Genomic DNA, 24610 nt, shown 5'->3' with positions numbered 1-24610 from the left:
GTGCCCCATCCATGGTAAGAAACTTTTTTGTGTGAATTTATTTCAATTCCACGATAACATCTATATTAACATTGTTTTTCATTTCCAGTTGCCAGATATTTCACCGAGTAACAACAACAAGTTGCCAAGTATGAAGGTAAAGCTTTGTTTTCTCTTTTATTTTTGAAATTGGGCTAAAACTTGTATGGGCGTACTGCAGTGCATTTTTTTGGTTAACTTGATTTTTCTTTATTTTCAGCTTCCTAAGCTGGGGTTATCATCCAAAAAAGGCAGCAAGGTGTGTTTTTATGTTTGTAGTTTATTTCTAGTGGTTTGTAACATAATGTTTGTGTTGTGTGACTTCAAAAAAATCTGAATTAGAACGAGACAGGTTAGCTTGTGTGTAGAAGGGCTGTCAGGTTGTTGAGAATGGAGTTTGAAAATGGCAAAATATGAAACACTTTTATAGGCAGCGCTGAGAATTTTTGTTTGTAGCAAGGATAAGATTAGACAGGTTTATGATGATTAGATTTTTATGTTAAAGGGGGCTGTTGTTGGAAGTTTAAGGAAAGATATATTTGATTGAGGGTTTTTGTGTTTTAACAGCCTCCTATGCAGTCAGTTGAGAGAGGGGTAGACAGGGCAGAGAAAAGCTTGTTTGAGTTAGATTGTGAGGTGAGGGCAAAGAAACCGATTCATATATTGGAAGAAATGAAAGCGAGTGTTTCACCTATTCCTATTAAACCACTTGGTCAAGAGAAGGAACAGTCAATGTCAAAGGTCATTGCTGAGGAAAAGAATCCAAACGAGTGGATGACCAAAGGCATGTCTCAACACCAGAGGTCATCTCTTATACTGAAGGATGATTTTATATCTGAGGAGGAAAAGAAGAGGATTGCTGAGGTGAAGGAAGCCGCAAGGTTGGAGGAACATAAGAGAGAGATGGAGATGTTGAAAAAAAAGAAAAAGATATTTGAAGAACAAAAATTGCTGGAGCGAGCAAAGCAAAGAGATATTGAGATAAAAGAAGAAAAAGAAAGAAAAGAGAGAGTAAAAAGGGAGGAGGAGGAGCGTAAAGAAAAAGAAGAAAGGGAGGAAAGAGAGAGAAAGGAAGAGGAGGAGCGTGTAGTGAGAGAAAAAGAGGAAGAGATTAAAAGAAAAGAAAAAGAGAGAAAAGAAGAGGAGGAGCGAGAAGTAAGAGAAAGAGAGGAAAAAATCAAAAGAAAGGAAAGAGAACGACAAGCAGAGATAGAGAGATTGAAAGAAGAAGATAGAAAAGAGGCAGAACGGCTTGAAGAACTTGCCCGGCAGATTGAGAAGGCAAAACAGGAGAGAGTGAGACAAGCCGAGGAAAAAAGAAAAGAAGAAGAGAAGGAAAAAGAGGTTGCTAGGTTGGCTGAAGAAGCCAGAAAAAAGAGAGAGAAGCAGGAAGAACTAGAGAGGCAGTTGGTTGAATTACGAAGAACTGAAAGTGAACAGGAACTATATGAATTCAATTTAAAACAGAAGGAAATAGAGGAAGAGAGAAAAAGGCAAGAAGAAATTGCTAGAAAATTAGAAGAAGAGAGATTGGAAAAAGAGAGAGTGGCTGAACAAGTTGAATTAGATAGGATTCAAGAAGAGGCTAGGGTTAAAAGAGAACAGGAACAGGAAGAGATTAGGCAGGCAGAGGAGGTTAGAAAAGAGAAAGAGAGGCAGGAGAGGTTAAGGAAAATAGAGGAAGAAAATGAGCGTTTAAATAAAATGACTGACGAAGAATTACTTGAATTAGAACTCCGTCGATTGGAGAACGGAGGAGAGGACCCTCCTGAGATCAAGGAGGAGGAAGATGTCTTTGAGGATGAAGAGATCAAAAATGCGAAGTTGCCTGATAAGGTGAGATTGATGGTGAGTTCAATGAGCGATATGTTAGTGATATATTTATTGTTGCAGGATCCAATCTCTGAAGATGATGAAAATTCTTGGGATGCCAGTTCCACGTGTGAAACACCAAAAACTAAGGTGGGAAATTAAATGTTTATTCTTGGTTAGGTTTGAATCAGTTTATATTGAAGGTAACTTTATGTTGATTATTGTAGGACAGTTAGGTGTAGCAACTACGCTTATTTTCTTCCAGCTAAATGTAAATATGTTTTTAACTGTAAGCGTGTTTTAACAACTGTTGTTTTGTTGCTAAAGTTTTTAACAACTGTTGTTTTGTTGCTAAAAGACAAATAAAGTTTATTATTGTTATTATAACAGTTTGGAATAATTATATCTCATAACAACACAATTTGGTAATTACACTTGAGATTTGAGCTTGTAAAATTTTAGGTTTACATTTTTTTAGTAATTTTAATGGTTTTGAATGTATAAAGGTTACTAAGAAAAATAAAAAAAGCGAAAAAAAACAAAAATTGTTAACAACAACTTTTCATATATTTGTTTCATTTTATTTAGGTAATGGTGAAGTCTGGTTATGATAATGATGGGAAAAAATCACAGAGACGTGATGTGACTAAAAAGGTAAATGTTATACTTTTTGTTGAACATTGTTAGGCATATACAAGGTAGTTTTCAATTTAACACTTGTTTTCATTTCAACATGATTCTAATCATTGACAGGTCACTAAGAAACCAAAGAAATCAGAAAAACCAAAAGATTCATCGGACATTGATGATATTTTATTCACAGATTCAGAGGTGCCAACATTGATTTTATATTTTCGGATAAAAGTTACTTTACTACCCATAAACTTTTTTCAATTTTTTTTAATTACTTTTTTGTAACATCAGCTTTTAACTGAGTTTTTTTTAATCATTTGTACAAATAGAAACTAAACTAGTATTTTAATGTAATATAGAATGCAGAGAAACCAAAAAAAGATGAAAAATCAAAAGATTCATCTGACATTGATGATATCTTGCATACAGATTCAGAGGTATTTAACAATTATTATTTTTTTGATGAAATGTTCACTGTTGTATACTCAATATGTAACTTTAAAATTTCTTTGCCCTTGTAATTGTTGCATATAGTTAGTTTAGCAAATTAATTAATTCTACTTTCTTTTTGACTGAGTAAATTTTATATGTTTTCTTGTTGGGTTTAAAAAAATGATTTTTTTTTATAATATTATGTTTTAATACATTGCAGTGTAATAGAAAAGAAAAGGAAATTAAAAAAGCAAAAGATTTATCTGATGTTGATGATATCTTGCATACAGATTCAGAGGTGCAAACATTAGTTGTATAATTATTTTAGATTATAGTTACTTACCTACACATACATTTTCATCAATATTTTTTACAAACTAAAGATCTTTTAATTAAATTGTTAACAGGACAATTGGAAACATCATTTATGAGTTTTATGTTTTAATGCATTGCAGGGTGGGGAGAAATCCAAGAAAGATGAAAAAGCAAAAAATTCTTCTGACGTTGATGATATTATGCATACTGATGCAGAGGTATGTGACATATCATATGAACCCGTACAAAACTTTATTATGTCCAGTGATGTGACAAAGTTGTGGTCACTAATGGATTGTTCAAATTATCAGCAATACAAAATGAAAAACTCCCAAAAAATAATTACCCACAAAGTAACATACATGGTAACTCGTAAGCAAGCACGAGGTGTAAAAAAACAGATCACCTGTGTTATACTGACTCTTGTTTTCCTGTTACACGAGGATAAAGCAAGTTACATTAATTCATTCTTTCTTTCATAATATTTCATATATTTGTTGAATATGTTCAGGAAGAAACTTCTGGTGACGATACAAAAATATCTCTCAACCCCCGCCTGCGTGAAGCGCGCAAGAAGGTGAGATATGTGTGAATAATGCTAAGAATTAAATTATGTAAATCTTGTCTGTACAGAACATATACATACTTTGATTTTTTTTCTCATTATCACTTTGTAATTTTTTCTAACTTCAATTTTTTTTATAATTTGGAATTATATAATGTTGTATTTTTGATGTATTTTATATTGATACATGTTGATAGTTAGATTATTATTTATGTACATGCGATTTACATTATACATTATTTTATGTTTTAGTTTAAAGGCAGAAGCAGTTATGTAAGAGAAGATGGTCTTACAGTGGAATGGGTAAAATATTTTATATCTGTCATATATTTCATATATTCTTTAATATACTTTTATTTTATGCTACAAACTCAATTATGCAATGTGTTTAAATTCGGCGCCATAGCAAAATGGTTAGCGCGCTTGCCTCTAACCCAGAGGTAATGGGTTCAAGGCTCGTCGCTGCTACCATTGTGGGCGTATGTCTCATTGGGCAAGACACCTAACGGCAATTGCTCCAACACAGATGTTCCTAATGGGTTAGTTATCAGCCATAGTTACTAATGGGTGGATATCAGCCAAGTTATCAGCCATACACAATTCAAATGTCTATGTTAAAATAAAGATTAGTTTAGTTGCAATCCAGCGGTTTAGTGTTGAATGTTTTTAACATTACATTAAAATAAATATGAGTTTAGCCTTTAGCGTAAATATCACAAATATTAAACAACAGGTTCCTGAATCCGATGTCCCATCCTCGTGGTGTGGAAAGCTGCCATGTTATGAAGACATTGTGAGTGTGTGGTTACAACCATTTTTTTTAACTTTTTACCTATATTTGGTAAAACTTTTAACTTTTTTAGACTTTTTTTATTTTTTTATTTTTTTGCTGTTTTTGGTAACATTTTTACCTTTATTTCTACTTTTTACAGAACCCAAATACTGGAAAAAAAATGCCGGATATTCGAATTGATAAAGATGGTTATGAAGTAAGATTCGTTTGATTTTGTTGTGCTACCATTACATGACATATGGTGAAATTGTGCAAAATAAATATCTCGTATATTTTTTTATTTTAATGTGATATAATAGTAAGCAAAAACAATTTTCTATTTTTAAAACTACTTTTTTAAAAGGAAATGTCATATTTTATACTATTTCTATGTATCCTAGGAGAAAAAGGTGAAAGTACCACTTGGTGGGGGTGGTAAGGTGTGGTACAAATCATCCAACCCCAACCCAAGGAAACTTACCCCACCTAAAGTTGATGAATCAGAGGTGGGCCAAATAAAATTATTTCATGTTATTAAAAAAATAATCACCCACAAAGTAACATACATGGTAACTCATAAGCTAGCATGAGGTGTATGAAACAGAACACCCGTGTTATAACGACTGTCGTTTTCCGGCCACGTGAGGATAAAGCAAGTTTCAATTACAAAACAGTACAGCATTAATGTTTTACCGAATTTTGTATCAGAAATAACAATGTTTGTGACTTCTTAGGAACATTCAGACTCTGCTAAAGATTCTGGAAAAGATTCCGTAAGTTTTGAACATAATTTATATCTTGCTTTAAGTTTAATATTTTAATCTCATGTCATTTTCACCCTGTGTTTACTATTTTCTACCCTGCTTTGTTTTTTACAGTCAAAAGAGGATAATGATTCAGATTCTGACTCAGATTTAGAGGTACATATCTAAAAAGATTTTACTTTATCTAACTGAATGATATTTTTCTACATGATGTTCTACATTATAAGCAGCATATTCTTAAAGTTAACTTTCTAATTTACTTTTATTCAGTTTCCTGAAACAGTTGATCCAAAAGCATTGAAAGCAAAACTGGACGCGGTAATTTATTTTAATATTTTTTCACGTATTTTACTTTGGGATGATTGTTTTTTTATGTAACTTTGTGGATGCATGGCTGATAATTTGGACTACCCATTAGTGACTACTAGGTGCCATAGCAAAGTGGTTAGCGCGCCTCCAACCCAGAGGTAATGGGTTCAAGGCTCGTCGCTGCTACCAACGACAATTGCTCCAACCCAGTAGTCACTAATGGGTTGTCCAAATTATTAGCCATACAAAAAAAATCTAAAAAAGTAAGCACTCACAAAGCAAAAACATGGTAACTCATACGCTGGCTCGATCTGTATGCCCGTGTTATAATGACTGTCGTTTTCCGGCCATGCAAGGATAAAACAAGTTACATTTAAACTAACTCAACTTATTTAAACCACAGGAATATGAACCTACTGTTTACTGGTACCGTGACGTGGCTTGTTATGACGCAGTGGTAAGTAACTACACACATACTTCCACAAACACATTGAACACAACATGTTTATTACAGAACCCACTTACTGGAACTCCAATGCCTGATACAAGAATGGGTGAAGATGGTTATGAGGTAAATCTATTTTTAATATATCAGTCGTACAAATAAAGAAATGACCAAAATAGCAATTATAGTTACCTATGTGTGGAAACTCCTCTAATTGGGCTGTATGAAACAGAACACCTGTGTTATAACGAATGTCTTTCCTCTGTTATGCGAAGATAAATAGTGTAATTTATTGATATGTTGAGTAAAACTTCATTAATATGTTTAAAAAGTTTCAAACATTTTTTTTGCAATACTGATATATTACATCACGTGTCGATAACTGTTTTTTTCCACTAATTCATGATTTGCTGAAAAAATAAAATATTTTAACAAAATAACATTGACCCACAAACTTACAAAGTATTTTTAATTATTAGCAAATAAAGCAGACAATAACATTGGATGAGAAACCCATGGTGTGGTACCTTTCCACGAACCCTGACCCTCCAGCTAAAGACTCTGACACAGATCAAGTAAGTGGCAATTTTTATCTGCATGAAATACAATTTTAGTTGAAATGATTTTCATTGTATATTATAAATTACCAGACAGCATTTCAAAAACTCATCCATACAATTAATTAAACGCCGAAATAAAATTCACCCTCAAAGTTACATATCTGTATTAACTCTTCTGAATGAACACATGGTGTATAAACAGAACACCTGTGTTATAGTTGGAACGATGTTCATTGTATATTGTATATTATCAGACAGCATTTTATAAGCTTTATAAATGCTTTAAGTTTTTGATGGTGTTGCAGTGGTTGCAAGACACTTCAAACACAGATTGAAATAAATATTATTGCTTTGTTATCTAAATTAACTTATTGTTCTAAAAAAATGTTTAAAGTTAAATTCTAATTTAATTCCATTCAGGCTTCTGAAACAGTTGATCCAAAAACTTTGAAAGAAAAAGTGGACAAGGTAATTTGTTTTATTATTTTCCCTAAGAATTTATTCAACCTGCATATCAATTATATAACCATCTATATATAACACATTATATATGGAAAACAATTTATTATATGTAAAGTTATAACATGAGTGTACTGTTTCATACACCTTGTGCCAGCTGTTATAAGTTACCATAAATGTTACTTTGCGGACGATTGTTTTGTTTTGTAACTTTGTGGATGTATGGCTGATAATTTGGACAACCCATTAGTGACCACTGAATTGGGTGTTGAAACAGCTAGGTAACCAAAAATTGCTCCAACCCAGTGGTTACTAATGGGTTGTCTAAATTATCAGCCATACATAAAAAAAAGAAAAAACCAAAAAAAATAATTACCCACAAAGTAACATACATGGTAACTCGTAAGCTGGCACGAGGTGTTAAACCTGTGTGATAACGACTGTCGTTTTCCGGCCACGCGAGGATAAAGTAAGTTACATTCATTCATTCAACCAAATCCAAACCGGCGCCGTGGCATAGTGGTTAGCGCGCCTGCCTGTAACCCAGAGGTAATGCGTTCAAGGCCGACACTGCTACCATTGTGGGCGTAGGTGTCTTTGGGCAAGACCCTTAACGGTAATTGCTCCAACCCAGTGGTTACTAATGGGTTGTCCAAATTACCAGCCATACATAAAAAAATTTCCCACAAAGTAACATACATGGTAACGCTTAAGCTGGCACGAGGTGTATGAAACAGAACACCGGTGTTGTAACAACTTAGGCCATGCGAGGATAAAGTTACATTCATACATTCTTTAAACCACAGGAAAATGAACCTCCCATCTTCTGGTACCGTGACGTGGCTTGTTATGACGCAGTGGTAAGTAACTACACACATACTTTCACAAACACATTGATTACAACATGTTTATTACAGAACCCACTTACTGGAACTCCAATGCCTGATACAAGAATGGGTGAAGATGGTTATACGGTAACTAACTTTATTTGTCTATAATTACGGTAGCAAAGATTTAGAAATGTTTTAAAGGAAAAGACAGGATATAGCGACAAAACAACAGTTGTTAAAACACGCTTACAGTTAAAAACATGTTTACATTTAATTGGAAGAAAATAAGCCACAACTAGCAGACAAAGAACCATTGATGTTTAATTAGTATTAATTCAAACCTAATAGAAACAAAAAGTGTGCAAACAGAAATTGTATTTATAGTATATCAGCATACAAACAATAAAAACACCGAAATAACATTCACTTTCAAAGTTACATATCTATATTGACTTCTCTAAATAAACACGTGGTGTATGAAACAGAACACCCTGTTATAACAAATGTCATTCCACTGCTATGCCAAGATAAATAGAGTAATTTATTGATATGTTAAAAAAGTTTCAAACATTCTTTTTGCAATACTGATTACTTCATATGTTGCTAACTGTTTTTATTTTCCACTAATTTATAATTTGTTTAAAAATAAAATATTTTAACCAAAATAACATGGCCCACAAACTGACAAAGTATTTCTAATTATTAGCAACTAAAGCAGAAGATAACATTGAATAGAAAACCCATGGTGTGGTATCTGACCACGAACCCTGACCCTCCAGCTGTTACAAAATCTGACACAGATCAAGTAAGTGGCAATTTTAATCTGCATGAAATACAATTTTAGTTGAAATGATGGTCATTATATATTGTAAGTTATCAGGCAGCATTCTATAAGCTTCATAAATGTTTTAAGTTGATGATGTTGCAGTGGTTGTAAGGCGCATTAAACACACGCTATAGCAGAGTTGGTTAGCGCCTGCCTCAAACCCAGAGGTAGCCAGTTCAAGGCTTGTCGTTGCTACCATTGTGGGCGTATGTGTCCAAGACACTTAACAGCAATTGCCTCAACCCAGTGGTGACTAATAGATTGTCAAACTATCAGCCCCACATAAAAAATAAAAAAATTCACAAAAAAAAACAATCACCCACAATGTAACATATTAGTAACTTGTAAGCTGTCGCGTGGTCTATGAACATCCGTGTTATAACGACTGTCCTTTTCTGGCCAGAAAAGGATAAAGTAATGTACTTTTATTCATTTAACACAGATTGAAATAAATGTAATTGCTTTGTTATCTCAACGTTTTGTTCTAAAAATAATGGTATCAGAAATCCAGTTGTAAATTGTAATAAAACTTAATATTTTGGTTGATTTAGATCAGAATTATGTAGCAATGTTTTTATTTTCGTGATTTCCATTTTCAGCATGCTTCCAAATCTGATGAAAAAGAGGATGAAAAAGATTCGAAGGAAGAGGAAGATGAAGCAACGAAGAAGGATGCGGTTACGTTTGTAAATGAACAGGAGGGAAAAGTTGATGAAAATCAACAACAACTTGGAGAAAGCCAACAAAACCAACAAGTTGTTCATTTGAATGAAAGCTTGATGAATCCTCAGCAACCTCAGACGTGGACGAGGGAGCAGCTGCTTCAACAACAAGCGATCATGTATTCATCCAACCCTACACCATATGTTCCTTACCTGCCTATAAACATTCCCCCACCACCACCTCCTATTGTGAAGAAACCTTACCCTGTACAGGTAAGTTTAGTGTTTGTTGTGTTTAGTGTAAAGTTAACTTGATCTGATTAAGTTTAATCTGTAGGGTCAGAACAACGATTGGGAGAGTGTGGTGCGAGATAAAATAAAACAGGACAAGGCAAGACTAAAGGAGGAGAAACGCAAGTTAAAGCTAAAAGGAAGTAGCTCTGATTATAAAGTAGAACTTGATAAAGCTGTGATATACATGGGGAAAGGCAGAAAGATTACTGCACTGCAAGAGGAACTGGAGTTTGAAAAATACAAAATAAAAATGGCCGAGGGTCAGAGGAAAGAAGAGAAAAGGCAGCAAAAAAGGGAGATTGCAGCAAAGAAGGTAATTGAGAAAAAAGAGAAAAAAGCAAAGAAGCAAATTGAGAAACAGGAAAAAATTGTAAGAAAAGAGAAAGAGAAATTAGAAAAGAAAGCATTGAAAAAAATTGAAAAAGCAGAAAAAAAAGCAAGAAAAAAGGAAGAGAAAAAAGAAAATAAGATCAAGAAAAAAGTGAAACAGAAAGAAATGAAAATACTGAAAAAAGAATTAAAAATTAAACAAAAAGAAGGAATAAAACGAGACAAAATAATGATGAAACAAATAAAAAAAGATGATAAAATTCGCAAGGAAAGAAAGGAAGAAACAAAAATCATATTAAAACAGGAGAAAAAACTGGTGACAATAGCGGCAGAGCAGAAAATGAAAGAAATTAAACTTCAGAAGAAGAAGTTAAAAGATGAAATTAAGGAAGCTGAAAAAGTGAAAAAAATTAAAGAAAAAGAAGAAAAGAAAAAGTTTGAGACGTTGATGGCAGAAAAAAAATTGGAAGCTTTAAGAGATAAGTTGAATATAAAGAAAACAGATGTCACTCAAGCTGTGCAGATAATGGAAGAGCACGCAAACGTAAGTTTCAATAAAAACTAATGAAATTTTATTTAACTTCGTCGCCGTGACAAAGTGGTTAGCGTGTCTGCCTGCAACCCAGAGGTAGTGGATTCAAGGCCCGTCCCTGCTACCATTGTGGGCGTATGTGTCCTTGGGCAAAACACTTAAAGGCAATTTCTCCAACCCAGTGGTCACTAATAGGTTGTCTAAATCATCAGCCATACATAAAAAATCCCCAAAAAATAATCACCTATAAAGTAACATACATGGTAACTCTAAGCTGGCACGAGGTGTATAAACACCCATGTTATTTTAAAGTAAGTATAACAAGCTACATTCACATTCAACTTGTATTGTGGATCAGGTTGAATTGAAAGAGAACAAAGTGACCGTGAAGTGTCCGAGTGAATATTCATGGATGGATAAGGATGAAGCAAAAATATGGAAAGTCACAACGATTGAACATTCAGATTCTGAACAGGTTGGTCAAAAATACAACTCTTGTAATAATAAATAAAAAAATTAGGGGGGGTAGAAAATTTGTTTATTAAAACCCCCTCTTTTTAGTTTTTTTTCAATTTTTTTGGGGGGTGCGACCCCCAAAACCCTCCCTGGCTGCGTCACTGTGCATATATTTACCAATATAAATATTTTGTCACAGAATAAAAAGGGATCAGATAATAATAGTGAACGTGCATCAAACAACAAAGAAAAAATGATGTTGCCTACAGTAAGTTAGTTTATATTTTTATGTAAAAAGTTAGGTTTTCAACGTAATACATCCGTGGATAAATATATTAGATGTAGTTTACCTTGTATTAAAGTTATTATATTTGTAGCTTCCCGTTGAAAATGGTGAAGGTGGAAAAAGTTCAAAGAAAAAGAAAACTTTAAAGGTGACGTATATTTTGTTTTTATTAATTTTGTTATTTTTATAAAGAAATATGTTTATTTTAATATAACTGTTTTATAAAAGTTTTATTTTTTACTTTCTTATTTTCATGCAGAACCCTTTGAAAAAATTCGCTGCAAAAATCAAGAGCGGAATAAAGAAAGTAAGAACTTACCTATATAAATATATATAACAGTAGTATATTAACAGTGGCATTAACATTTTATAAATAATAAAAATAATAAAGAAATTTTTTTATTCAATTTTTTTCTTAGATCCAAACAGACAGTGAGTTGTCTGAACATGAAGCATCCACGAAAAAACTGGACAAAAAACAGGAAACTATTCCCAACACAACGGTATAGTTTACTTTGTTTGATAAATGGTAGTTATGTATGTTCTACATATTTTACTGTTTTTGGTTCATATTTTACTTTTTTTGGTTCATATTTTACTTTATTTGGTACATAGTTATCTATGTTCTGGTATTGATATGTTTTAATACAAAAAATTTAATAAAATATGCACAAAAGTAGTAGAACTCTTGTGTTATTATGACTATCATTGCCCCGTCACGCAAGAATAAAAAGTTACATTTTGTCATTTATAGAGAGTAAATACTTTTAAATGAATGTAACTTGCTTTATCCTCATGTGCCAGTCGTTAAACACAAGTGTTTTTGTTTCATACACCCTAGGCCTGCTTACAAGTTTCAAAGTGTTACTTTGTGGGTAATCATTTTTTGGATATCTTTAATTTTCTTACGCATGGCTGATAATTTGGACAACCAATTAGTGACCACTGGTTTGAAAATGTTGATATAATTTCTTGCTTTTTTTCAAACACGCAATATATCCTAATATAAACAAGTGAAGTTAATGTTATTTACATTGACAGGATACTGAGCAACCTACATCTTCAAATAAGAAGCAAAAGCTACCTTCAATGATGCCTACAATGTTAACTAATGCAAGGGTAAGTTTAATGATGATGTATCATAGCTATAGGCCCTCGGTTCAAGACTCACTAAGGTCACTTCCATGGCAGTATATTTCCTTTAAAATGTTCTCAAAATTTGATTCTTAAAAAAGCCAAAATGTTCTTAAAAATAGTTTGTCAATTTTGTAATACAGGTTCGGCTTCTTTTAACAAATCAGTCGAAATATGACCAGTGTAATACTTTTATATGTGATTAGTCAAATTTAAGACAAGTTAATAAAAACTAAACATTTATTTTCCCCATGCAGAACTCAGATGATAGTTTAAGTTCAGCATCAGATGACGAGAAATCGGAATTTTCCGACATCAGCAAATCTGATCCAGAAATATCGGATGAAGTAAATGATAAATATAAACCACACAAACTCGTGTAAATAACACTGAATATATTTTGCAGACTGCATCTGAATTATCCGCCACCCAAGATGAAGAAAGCTCATCAGAGAAGGTTAGTACTTCCATAGAATTTATAATAATAACTTTATTTATTTGTCTGTTCGATTACGGTAGCGAAGATTTAGAAATATTTTAAACCAAAAGATAGGATATGGCGACAAAATAATAGTAGTTAATAAAGGCTTACAGTTAAAAACATATTTGCATTTAGTTGGGAGAAAACAAGCGTGTTCGCTACACCTAGCAGACAAACAAGCCATTCATGTTTAATTATTATCAAGTTAAACTTCTAATAGAAACAGAGTGTGTGTAAAAACACTTGTGCGAATTGCCAGTCGTACAAAAAAAAAACACTCTCAAAAACAGCCCTGATTTTTAATTGACATTCTTTTTCACACACTTTTTATCTATAGCGTGTTTTAACAACTGTTGTTTTACTGATGATTCTTTCTCTTCATTCTTTAAATACCATAATCTTTGATTTCGTTTTCGAAGAGTTAAATAAAAAATTTGTTATACGTGGCACCTCTTATGAAATCACATTTTTCTCAGTTATATAAAATCTGTGCATCTTTTATAAAAATATTTGTTTCATCAGAGCTCTTCTTCTTCCTCTTCTTCATCGGACTCCAAATCCAAGAGCAGTTCAAGCAGCTCTTCAGATCAAAATGAGGTGAAACAAAATTTGATGAACATGGATGTTTAAAAATTATTTTTACGGCTAAAAATTATATATATAGGTTTACTAACATGAATATATGAAAGTTTTGGTTGCACAAGACATTACAAACTACTTAATATATATATTGACGATTGAGAAGTCGGCAAAATGTTTATTTTATATTAAAATTATATATATGGGTTTATGAACATGAACGTTTAAAAGTTTTTGTAAAATGTTTATGATTGAGAAGTCAAACCTTTTTCCATCAATTTTTGTTTATCAAAATAGTTGTACAATATTTATGACAGAGTTTCATAAATCAGCAAAATTGTATTTGATTTTTATTAACTCCACATTTTTGATCCAGGAAAGCAAAGATGAAGACACTGCAGATGATGATAAAGATGAAGAGGAGGTGGCTGTGGTGGAGGAGCAACTGGAAGAGGTTGTTTCATCCACAGATGTTCAACAAGATGTTTCTACAAAAGAGGTGACAATTTTTTTGTTTTGTTCAAATGCACAAAATGCATCATCTCATATTAATTTGCTTATAGAATGTGGGATATTTGGTTTTAGATAAAATGACTGTGCTCTTAGTTTATTTCCTACTATTAAAACTTCTAAAATTTGATTAGTTGTAAAACATACAATATATATTATTTTTTTAGAAAACTGTTTTAAAATCTCCAAAACAGAAAATTCAATCAGCAGTTGAAGAAAAACTTTCAAAACCTGAATTGAAGGTAATTATCATCACGTAATAGTCACTTTTTTTACATAATTTTGTTTAACTTGTAATTTGTCGCACAGAAAAGCGTGAGTCGTCAATCACGACTCAGCAAAAGAGAAAGCATCTATAAAGCTGTGCAAGAAAACAAAGTAAGCAATAAAATAAATTGTTCCTCGTATGTCATAGTTACAACAGTATTAAAATTAAATGTTTAATTTTTGTATTAGATAATAACGGAGACCAAGATTGTCACTGAAGCAGAGACAGATGGAGAGTTGTTTGTCCCAAAGAGAAAGGTAAACATGATTCAGTTTTGTATTCAACACATGGCATATTTTTTTTAAAAAACTGGATAGTTTATTTTTGTATTTTACAACTATTTGATAGTCATGTGATTGAGGAAATTTGTTAGACATGCCATATATTTTTTTAATTGTTAATTTTTGTATTTAACAACTTTTAATGGATATCTGATTAGGAAAATTTGTAACAAATGTCATATTTTTTTAATTATTTTTTTAATTGTTTATTTTTGTATTCAACAACTTTTAATGATGTCATGTGATTAAAAAAAAAATTTTTTTAGTCAAGCAAAGAAAGCTTGAATCTGAGAGAAAGTCCGCTGTCAAGAAATGGATATTCTTCAACGGAAGAAGTGAGTGTTTATGATCGCATCATACGTTTATACATTTGTTCAAATAATCTATTACTTTCATATTAACCTTTATATTCTATTTTCTCGTTCCATTTAGTAGTAAACAAAGAACATTTAAAGAAATATAAACCATATTCTTACGACTTCCATAGACCGCTGTGTTTAAAACACGATTAGGCTATTTTAATATTATGTGCTAAAGGTGTCCTATCTTGCCCCACAGTATTAAGAATAGTAAGTCAGGTACTCAGATCTATTGACCTAAAAAATACTTTTCATATGCTCCACATGTTAATACATGGAAACATCTTGAAGAAAAAAAGTTTTGAAACAAATTTAGTCGTTTGTATTTTAAACTTAGTTTTCAACGCAGGAGAGCATTAAACAAGATGTTCCAAAAAAGAAACAAGACAAAAAATCAGAAAATAAAAAGCAAAAGAAGATAAAGAAACCAAAGTCACAAAAAGTAAATATTTTGTGGTTTATAAGTGGCTTGTGTTCAAATTAATTACTTTATGTTTATAACACAGAAACTACCAGTGTTGTCACCTGTTAATATGGAGAGTAACATTGAAACACAGATGGCAGTAGTAGCATCTCCACCTTGCACCAAAACAGTGACTTCCCCCAAAGAAAGTCAATCAGAAGTTGAGGAAAAATATTCAGAACCAAAGTTTTCGGAACCTGACTTTAAAGTGATTTATGTGAGTGATTTTAATTGTTTTATTAAGTTGTATAATTAGTACATCAGGTTAGGTAGAAATTGCTTGAATTAACTTTTGTTATCACTAGTAACTTGTATATCTTTTTTAAGGATGGTGCGTCCAATAAATCACTCACTGCAACTGAAGCTGAAAGTGAACATTCAGTTCCTCAAACGAAGGTAACATGAGTGAGAATAAATATATATTTTCATTATTTTTGGCTAAATGTCACTAAAATGTATATCATATGATTAAATTTGGGTTAAACGTTTATTTTAACTTTCTTTTGAAAGCAGAAGAGTGAGTCATAAGTATGATGATATGTTGAATATGCATCTTTTTTTTATAAATATTCTTTTTTTCTTTGTATGCTGTGGCCACTTCACTAGTTATAACATAGGTGTCTTGTCTCATACACCTGATGCTTGCTTACTGGTCATACTCAATAGAAAAATGATGTTTAGAATTTTTTATAAACCAATATTTCTCAACACAGCAGATGGCAGTAGTAGCATCTCCACCTTGCACTAAAACAGCGACTTCCACCGAGGAAAGTCAATCAGAAGTTGAGGAAAAATATTCAGAACCAAAGTTTTCAGAACCTGACTTTAAAGTGATTTATGTAAGTGAATTTTTATTCTTTTCACCAATTGCTCTAACCCAGTAGTCACTAATGGGTTGTCCAAATTATTTTTGTCCGAAATATATCAGCTATACATAAAAAATGAAAAAAAAAAACCTTTAAAATAATCACCCACAAAATAACATACACGGTAACTCGTAATCTGGCATGAGGTGGATAAAACAGAACTACCGAGTTTTAACGACTGTCGTTCCCGCCCATGTGACAGTAAAGCAAGTTACATACCTTCAAATGGCTTGAATTAACTTTTGTCATCACTAATAACTTGTATATCTTTTAAGGATGGTGCGTCCAATAAACCACTCACTGCAACTGAAGCTGAAAGTGAACATTCAGTTTCTGAAACAAAGTTACAATTAAAAGTGATCTATGTAAGTATAATCCCACAGACTTGACTTTTAACTTTATGCATGTATTCTACTACTGTTCCTCACTATAACTAATGTTATGTTGATTTAATATACTAACTTGATAATAATTAAACATAAATGTTTTTTTGTCTGCTAGGTGTGGCGACCACGCTTTAGTTCTTCCAATTAAATTTAAAAATATTTTTAACTGTAAGCGTGTTTTAACAACTGTTGTTTTGTCGCTATATCCTGTCTTTTCGTTTTAAATATTTCCAAATTTTCGCTACCGTAATCGAAGAGACAAAAAAAGTTATTATTTTTTTTATTTTACCATAAAATTAGTATAGTTGTTCTGTTGTATTTGTTTATAGATTAAATAATTTCTTTATTTCTTATTGAAGGTGGCGTCATCAAGTGAACCACTCACTGCAACTGAAGCAGAAGATGAACATTCAGTTCCTCAAATGAAGGTAACATGTGTGAAAATAAATATATATTTTTACTATTCCTTATTTATAATCAATAATATATTAACAATAATAATTTTATTTGTCTCTTTGATTACGGTAGTGAAAATTTAGAAATATTTAAAACGAAAAGACAGGATATAACGACAAAACAACTGTTGTTAAAACATGCTCCAAAAAAAAAATTTTTTAATTTATTTGAACAAAAAAGCGTAGTCGCTACACCTAGCAGACAAACAAGCCATTTATATTTAATTATTATCAATGTAATGAACATAATATTAGTTAAACTAAGTTGATTAAATTTTCCCTTTTTTCAAAAGCAGGAGAATTTGTATGAGAGGGAGGATTCAGAAAAGACTTCTCATTTAAACTCCTTGTCTCTTAAAGTGAGTCCAACTTTAAGATAATATAAATGTTATATGAGTTACATACTTACTTGATTGTGAGTGTTTTCAGGGTTAATATTCAATCTTGAATTTATTCACAGAAAAGTAACGCAATCGAAAATAGATCTCCTTCTCAAATTGATTCAGAACCAGAGACAGAAAAATCTGTACAGAAAGTTTCTTTGCCAAAAGTAGGTTTATGGCATTTAGTAAAATTTAAACTTTCAAAATAAGTTAAAAATGCAAAGTTTTTAATAAATATTTAAAATAATAAATCAGTAATTTTAACTTTTTTTTCTCTAACACAGATGACAGTAGAAGCATCTCCACCCTGCACTAAAACAGCGACTTCCTCTGAGGAAAGTCAATCAGAAGTTGAAGAAAAACTTCAAGTGCAGAAAAACATCAGCCATCATTCCATAGCACAGAAGAGGCAAAGCATTCATAAAGCTGTGCAGGGGAAAATAAACATTGTACAGGTATGTGATTTTACTTGAATACAGCTAAGCAATATGAAATAGGCATTTAATGTAAGAGACTGACGATGCCATTTAGGCGAAACATATATCTCTAATAGAACAATTGGCTAGACTATTTTTTTTCCGTTTCGTTTTGGTAGCACCAGATCTTTACTATTTATTGTCAACTTTATTTAAAGAAATCAACATCAAGTGAATCACTCACTGCAACTGAAGCTGAAAGTGAACATTTAGTTCCTCAAATGAAGGTAACATGTGTGAGAATAATATATTTTATTACCCTTCCTTTTCATTTAAAAATATTGAAGTTTATGAAATAGCAAGATGTTCATTATTTGGTATATTATCTATTCCGGCGTTTCTTTTACCCCTTGGGGGGAATTCCTAGTATTTAGAGGGTAAATGAACTACAATCAAATTCCACATCAGTTTAACTGATGTAATTAGTTGTTTTCGCTTTTTAATAAATAAGCACCATATTACATGTTGGGGGTAAATCTGATCAGCATCTTTGTTAAAAGGGTAAAGCATACAAAATAAATGAAGAACCACCGATCTATTCTATATGGGTAAAACCAGGCATGCCAAAAGGACCTGAATTTTAAGCCAAAGTTAACACATTACCTCGTTATAATTATAAATAAATGATATTTTACTTTTGAAACATAATTATATTGTCTGACCCAGGTAAAGGAACCTGAACTGAGGACTTCACGTCAAATGGATTCAGAACCAGAGACAAAGAAATCTGTGCAGAAGATTTCTCCACAAAAGGTAAGATATTAATAACATTTCAGTGAACGTTATGAAGTTTAGATTTTTAAAACCTAATAATAGGTGTAGCGACCATGCCTATTTTTTTCCAATCAAATGTAAATATGTTTTTAACTGTAAGCGTGTTTTGACAACTGTTATCGTTATATTCTGTCTTTTCATTTAAACTATTTCTAAATCTTTGCTACCGTAATCGAAGAGACAAATAAAATTATTATTGTTTTCCAACACAGAAGATGGCAGTAGTAGCATCTCCAACTTGCACTAAAACAGCGACTTCCACCGAGGAAAGTCAATCAGAAGTTGAAGAAAAACTTCCAGTGCAGAAAAACATCAGCCATCATTCCATAGCACAGAAGAGGCAAAGCATTTATCAAGCTGTGCAGAGACAACATGTTAGAAACTCTCAGAATAATTTAGCACGAGAGGCAGAGACAGAATCTGAAACAGAAAGTGAACTTTTCATTCCAAAATCCAAGGTAAAAAACTTGTTATAATAACCAAAAACTGCACAAAAGTATTCATTTATTTAAACCAAAGTTTTTTTTTCCAGTTGCGGCAATGGCATCAGTCTTATAACCAGGATAATATGATATAGTAGCAACTAGTAACAGAATATTAGTATAGTTTACTTTAATAGGGGTTATATATGTATTGGCAAGGCCCTACTAATGTATATATATATATATATCTTTATCAATATATCTATCTGTATATAAAACTTGGAAATGTTAAGGATAATATGATATGGTGGCAACCAGCAATAGAAACTTAACATGATTAATTTCACTTGGTAAAAAATATATAAATTTAGTGAGGTTCAACAATATATATATTTAAAAATCATATTTATATATTATAATATAGTAGGGTGGGGGAAAAAGAAACACCTTTTCATTCCATTTTATCGTCCCATTTAGTAGTAAACAAAGAACATTTAAAGAATTATAAAACTGTATTCTCACGACTTCCATAGACCGATGCTAATTGTTTAAAACACTAGGATACTTGGATATTATGTGCTAAAGGTGTCCCATCTTTCCCCACCCTACTATATATGTTTGTAAATGTAAGTAATTTTAATCCCGAAACTTTCCACCCCAACCCACAGTCACCTACGTCACTCCAACCTGAGATTAAATCCCAACTTCCGATGGCACGAGTTAACAAACGAGCAAGTGTCGAAAAAGTTTTGCCACAAAAGCAAAAATCTAACAATGTAAGTTAAAAGATGAAACTAAATTGGAAAAATACTTGCTTTGCTGTTGTGTTTAATATCATATATACATATAAATAATATTAACAATGTTATATTCTCTACAATACAGTAGCGAAGATTTAGAAATAGTTTGAACAAAAAGACAGGATATAGCAGCAAAACAACTGTTGTTAAAACACGCTTACAGTTTAAAAAACATATTTACATTTAATTAATCAAATAAGCGCGGTCGCCTAGCAGACAAACAACGGGCCATTTTTGTGTAATTATTATTGAGTTAAACTTCTAATGGAAACTTCTAATTTTACATGTCATTGTATTGAAACTGTGACAACTAATTTTTAATTTATGTTATTTGACTTCAAATAACTATTAAATAATTAACAGAAACTCAAAGTGAGCAGTTCTGCTGAGGAATTGGGAATTATTCAAAAATCTTCCCCAAAAAATGCAAAAATTTCCTCAAAGAGAGAGGTGAGAAATGCTGAATCATAAAACAGGACTTGACAAATTGAATAGATGATGGAATTTTTTTATGATAAAATATATTGATTGCTTAGTTTGTGTAGTGTTGTGGTTGTTACAATCTAAAATGAAAGTTTTAAACGAATGGCATACTCCAACTTTTAGTACATTCTTTATAGTGAATAGTAATTACATCTTAAAATGAGTTGCCTAAATATATCTTGTTTAAAAAACTCACATGTTATACAGTAAACATAATAATATACAATATTTATCTAGTAGTAGCTAAGTGGTTAGCGCTCCTGCCTCTAACCAAGAGGTTATGGGTTTAAGGCTCGACGCTGCTACCATTGTGGGCGTATGTGTCTTTGGGCAGGACACTCAACGGCAATTGCTCCAACCCAGTGGTTACTAATGGGTTGTTCAAATTGTCAGTAATACATAAAATACAATTTCCCAAAGTAATATACATGGTAACTCGTAAGCTGACACAAGGTGTATGAAACAGAACACGTGTGTTATAACAACTGTCGTTTTCTGGCCAGGATAAAGCAAGTTACAGAAAATACATCTGACGTGAAAATAAATCTTTTTTCTTTTTTTTTGCTACAGGTACCAGCAACAGACTCTGATGGTTCCGATTCAGATAGAACGACTGTACCATCAGAATATGAAGAAACTTGTATGAAAAGTATGGACAGATCTGAGTCAAGCAAGGTGATTATCAACTTTTATTTTCCACTATTTTTTGTGAGATTGATTTCATGGAGGAAAATATGGTAGCAAGAGCACTGTGACACAATTGTTAGAATTTCTTTTATAACCAGAACATGCTAGGTTCAAAGCTTGATGCTGCTATCAATTTGGGTAGGTGTGTTTTTGGGCAAATGAACAATAATTGCTCCAACCCAGCTCCCACTCATGAGTTACACAAATTCCCAGCGAAAAAATGATAAAACCACAGAAAATGTACTGATGTGTTTTATAAGTTTTCCCAATGTTTTAATTTACTTAACATTTGTTAAAAAAATGTTTTTTTTTTAGATTGAAATGAATATGTCTGATTTGATGGCATTAAAAAAAGAGATTCTTGATGCAAAAAGATTCTATGAGGTACGTAGATGTGATTTCTATGTTTAAACAGGGTCATAGGCCCTGGTACAATAATTAGCGTGCCTGCATTTGGCCCAGAGGTAATGGGTTCAAGACTTGTCGCTGGTACCATTGTAACCGTTTATGTCCTTGGGCAGGATAGTTAACGGCAATTGCTCCAACCTAGTGGTCACTAATAAGATGTTCAAATTATCAGCCATACATAAAAAAAACAAAAGAATCCTCAAATAAATAATCACCCACAAAGTAACGTACATAGTAACTGGTAAGCTGGCACGAGGTGTATGAACACCTGTTTTATAACGACTGTGGATTTTCGGCCACCCAGGAATAAAGCAAAACATTTATTCAATAAATAACATGTGTCATTCATGTCTACAATTTTACAATTTCTTTCCCAACAAACATAAATATAAATGAAAAGTTTTATTTTCAGAGACAAATTTTCGCTGAAAAGTTAGCTGCTCCTATTAGCAGAACAATTTCTCCGAGACGAAGATTTAAACCAGTGCCACCAAAATCGAAGGTTAGAATTTATTGTTTACTACTTATGACCACAAACAAAAATATCATATCATTTTAACTTAATAATAATAAAAACATAAATGGCTTGTTTGTCTGCTAGGTGTAGCGACCACGCTTATTTTCTTCCAATTAAATTTAAATATGTTTTTAACTGTAAGCGTGTTTTAACAACTGTTGTTTTGTCACTATATCCTGTCTTTTCGTTTAAAATATTTCTAAATCTTTGCTACCTAATTGAAGAGACAAATAAAGTTATTATTATTATATGTTAATTCCATATGTTGAGTGTTGCTGATTCACTATGTTAGTTTAGTGTATAATTTTTTTGCTAAAAAATTTGTTTGCAGATGAATTGTAATTCAAGTGAAAGTGAGACAGATGCAAGCACGGCATCCATTGTAAGAAGATACAGACAATACAGAAAAGTAAGAAATAATGTTCAACTGTTTGGAGATTATTAGATTATTGTTGTAGTCAGGGTTAATAGTTTGTTTATGTAACTACCATATCATAACACTGACTTTTTCATGTCACAGTTGTAATTGTTTTGTCATAATCAAGTTGTTATTATTTCCAGGCAGAGAGAACACAGAAATGCAGTGTTGGTGTACAAGTTGGACAGGTGAAGATTTAGTTTAGAATTGTTTCAGTTATGTCTAGTGAGCTTGTCAGGCACCACAGAGAGTTAGTTTGGGTTAAAAAAACGTTTTTAATTTTATCACAGTCCTTGGAAAGCGAAGTTGGTACACAGACACAAACATCAAATGCAGTGAGTCTCCGAGCCCCATCACAAGTTGTTGTCGCTTCACCGCAACGTACAGGACCAACGTTGGTTGCTTCTAGAACTGCTGAAGCATCTACACAATACCCAGAGCCAGCAGCATTGACCCCAGCACGCTGGGTGGAACCAGTCGCTGTGATCTGCAAGCCAAACCACCCATTTCCATCTAATCACATCAATCCACTGGATAATGCTGGCGATCGTCCAATTAATCCAACTGTCAATCAAAATTGTGCAGGACAAACATGCAACTGCCAGGTAAAAATTTGGACCTCCATAATTTTACCTTGTCTGAGGCACAAAAGTGATAAAAATTACTTTTAATAATTTTCCTCATTTAAGGCACAAAAATGATGAAAATTAGTTTAATTTGTCAATTTTATATCCAGGGTCCCGATTACGCAGCATTACTTGCAGAGTTGGTTGTCGACGTCAACGACCTCAAACTTGACAGAAATCGATCGATGGAAACTTCTCGTTCAACAAAATTGGTAATTAGATTGAATTAAATGTTACATTTTTTTCTTGCAAGGTGGTACACTTCATACACCTCATGCCTGCTTAAACGAATTAGTATGTAACTTTGTAAGTGTTTTTTTTAGGACTGGTTTCATATTTTTAAATAAAAGTTGTTATAAATTCGTGGGTGATTGTTTTTAGGACTGAATTCCCATTTTTAATTAAAATTTAAAATAAAAATGGATGTTGTGTTTCAGGATTACAGAAACACACACCATGAGAATAGATTCTCTTGTAGAAGAGATGCATGGCACTCTGATGACAGTTCTCCAAGCAGAAACGATGTTATGCATCCGGAGACCAGGAAAAATAGTAGGAGAGATACAAGGGAATATGAGAGGTGCTCAAGTAGAAGAGATGCATGGTATCCTATGGACAGATCTCCTAATAGGAGAGATACAATGCATCCAGAGGTCAGGGGAAATAGTAAAAGAGACGCAAGGCATTACGGAGATGGATCTGTATGCACGATAAATATAGGTTACCCTGAGGATAAATCATCCAGCAGAAGAGAAAAATGGCATTATGAGAGTCGATCTCCAGATAGGAGAGATATAATACACCCTGAGGCCAGGAGTTGTAGTAGAAAAGATACATGGCACGCTGAGGATAGATCTCAAAGTAGGAGAGATATAGTGCAGCCAGTGTCAAGGGAAAACATTATTAGAGACACAGTGTATTCTGTAGACAGTTCATCCAGCAGTAATACATTCGGCTCTCAATCTATTTTTAATCAAACAACTCAGAATGCCTTTGAGCGACTGAAAAAAAGATTTAAAACGGTAAGAATATTTTGGGTAACTTAATTTGACTTTTTATTACCACATTCAGTTAGACGGTAACTTTTGTGTTAAGTTTATGAAAATTGAATAGATTATAAATTTTCAAGCAAAATCCACCAAACTTCTTGTTAACTTTACTTATTCTGTTCAGGAATTTGGTAACTTTTGTGTTAAATTATAAATATTAAATAGGTTATAAATTTTTACACAAAATCCACCAAACTATCTGTTAACTTTACTTATTCTATTCAGGAATTTCAGAAAACTGCCGTGGGCTTCGTTAAACAAGAAGCAGTTCGAGAGGAATTGTCATCTCACTAAATGTCAAAATACTGCTGACTTGTGTTTATATTTTCTTCCTTTTTATAAATAAAAATAAAATGAAAAAATTGTCTTCTTGTTACTGAATAACCTAGTCACAATTAGGCCTTTTATTCTTTTCGGTTATCTAGGCTACGGGTTACAACATATCGCCCGCTAGCGTGTCCAAAGTATAACGACCGAGAAAAAGT

General features: G+C 32.4%; 1 protein-coding gene across 4 annotated transcripts; it reads left to right on the top strand.

The window, feature by feature from the left end:
* The first annotated feature begins 260 nt into the window (after window positions 1–260).
* Window positions 261–24605, top strand: LOC149737861 (uncharacterized). 4 transcript variants are annotated; one of them, XM_089874757.1, is made up of 62 exons: window positions 261–277; window positions 1751–1854; window positions 1912–1980; window positions 2419–2484; window positions 2584–2661; window positions 2823–2900; window positions 3116–3193; window positions 3351–3428; window positions 3722–3787; window positions 4028–4078; window positions 4509–4568; window positions 4708–4764; window positions 4949–5053; window positions 5282–5320; window positions 5426–5467; window positions 5582–5629; window positions 6024–6077; window positions 6135–6191; window positions 6545–6640; window positions 7046–7093; window positions 7891–7944; window positions 8002–8058; window positions 8621–8719; window positions 9340–9675; window positions 9740–10570; window positions 10917–11033; window positions 11214–11282; window positions 11392–11448; window positions 11560–11607; window positions 11720–11803; window positions 12342–12419; window positions 12692–12781; window positions 12841–12891; window positions 13438–13512; window positions 13871–13993; window positions 14172–14246; window positions 14314–14382; window positions 14461–14529; window positions 14820–14888; window positions 15262–15354; window positions 15419–15592; window positions 15703–15771; window positions 16089–16214; window positions 16517–16606; window positions 16987–17055; window positions 17376–17441; window positions 17543–17632; window positions 17750–17920; window positions 18100–18168; window positions 18608–18694; window positions 18928–19173; window positions 19806–19913; window positions 20301–20387; window positions 20991–21095; window positions 21423–21491; window positions 21928–22017; window positions 22364–22441; window positions 22594–22638; window positions 22741–23055; window positions 23187–23288; window positions 23514–24098; window positions 24351–24605. In XM_089874757.1, the coding sequence occupies exons 4-62, from the start codon at window positions 2422–2424 to the stop codon at window positions 24417–24419; spliced, it is 6552 nt and encodes a 2183-aa protein (XP_089730883.1). In that variant the 5' UTR covers window positions 261–277; window positions 1751–1854; window positions 1912–1980; window positions 2419–2421; the 3' UTR covers window positions 24420–24605. The 4 variants fall into 4 exon arrangements, with proteins under 4 accessions (XP_089730883.1, XP_089730880.1, XP_089730882.1 ...); XM_089874754.1 differs by lacking the exon at window positions 261–277 and having other exon boundaries at window positions 286–1854; XM_089874756.1 differs by lacking the exons at window positions 261–277; window positions 9740–10570 and having other exon boundaries at window positions 286–1854.
* The last annotated feature ends 5 nt before the right edge of the window (window positions 24606–24610 follow it).

Source organism: Ciona robusta, chromosome 3 (assembly GCF_009617815.1).
Source record: "Ciona robusta chromosome 3, ASM961781v2".
Taxonomy (NCBI): domain Eukaryota; kingdom Metazoa; phylum Chordata; class Ascidiacea; order Phlebobranchia; family Cionidae; genus Ciona; species Ciona robusta.
The sequence above is the reverse complement of the archived record's forward strand: the minus strand, read 5'-3'. Positions and strand labels throughout refer to the sequence as shown.

Bases quoted from the DNA above. Each gene is read 5' to 3' on its own strand.
- LOC149737861 (XM_089874754.1), top strand. From the start codon at position 592: ATGCAGTCAGTTGAGAGAGGGGTAGACAGGGCAGAGAAAAGCTTGTTT. The intron at 2,662-2,822 runs GTGCCAACATTG...AATGTAATATAG, and splicing joins TTTTATTCACAGATTCAGAG to AATGCAGAGAAACCAAAAAA. The intron at 5,630-6,023 runs GTAATTTATTTT...TTTAAACCACAG, and splicing joins TGAAAGCAAAACTGGACGCG to GAATATGAACCTACTGTTTA.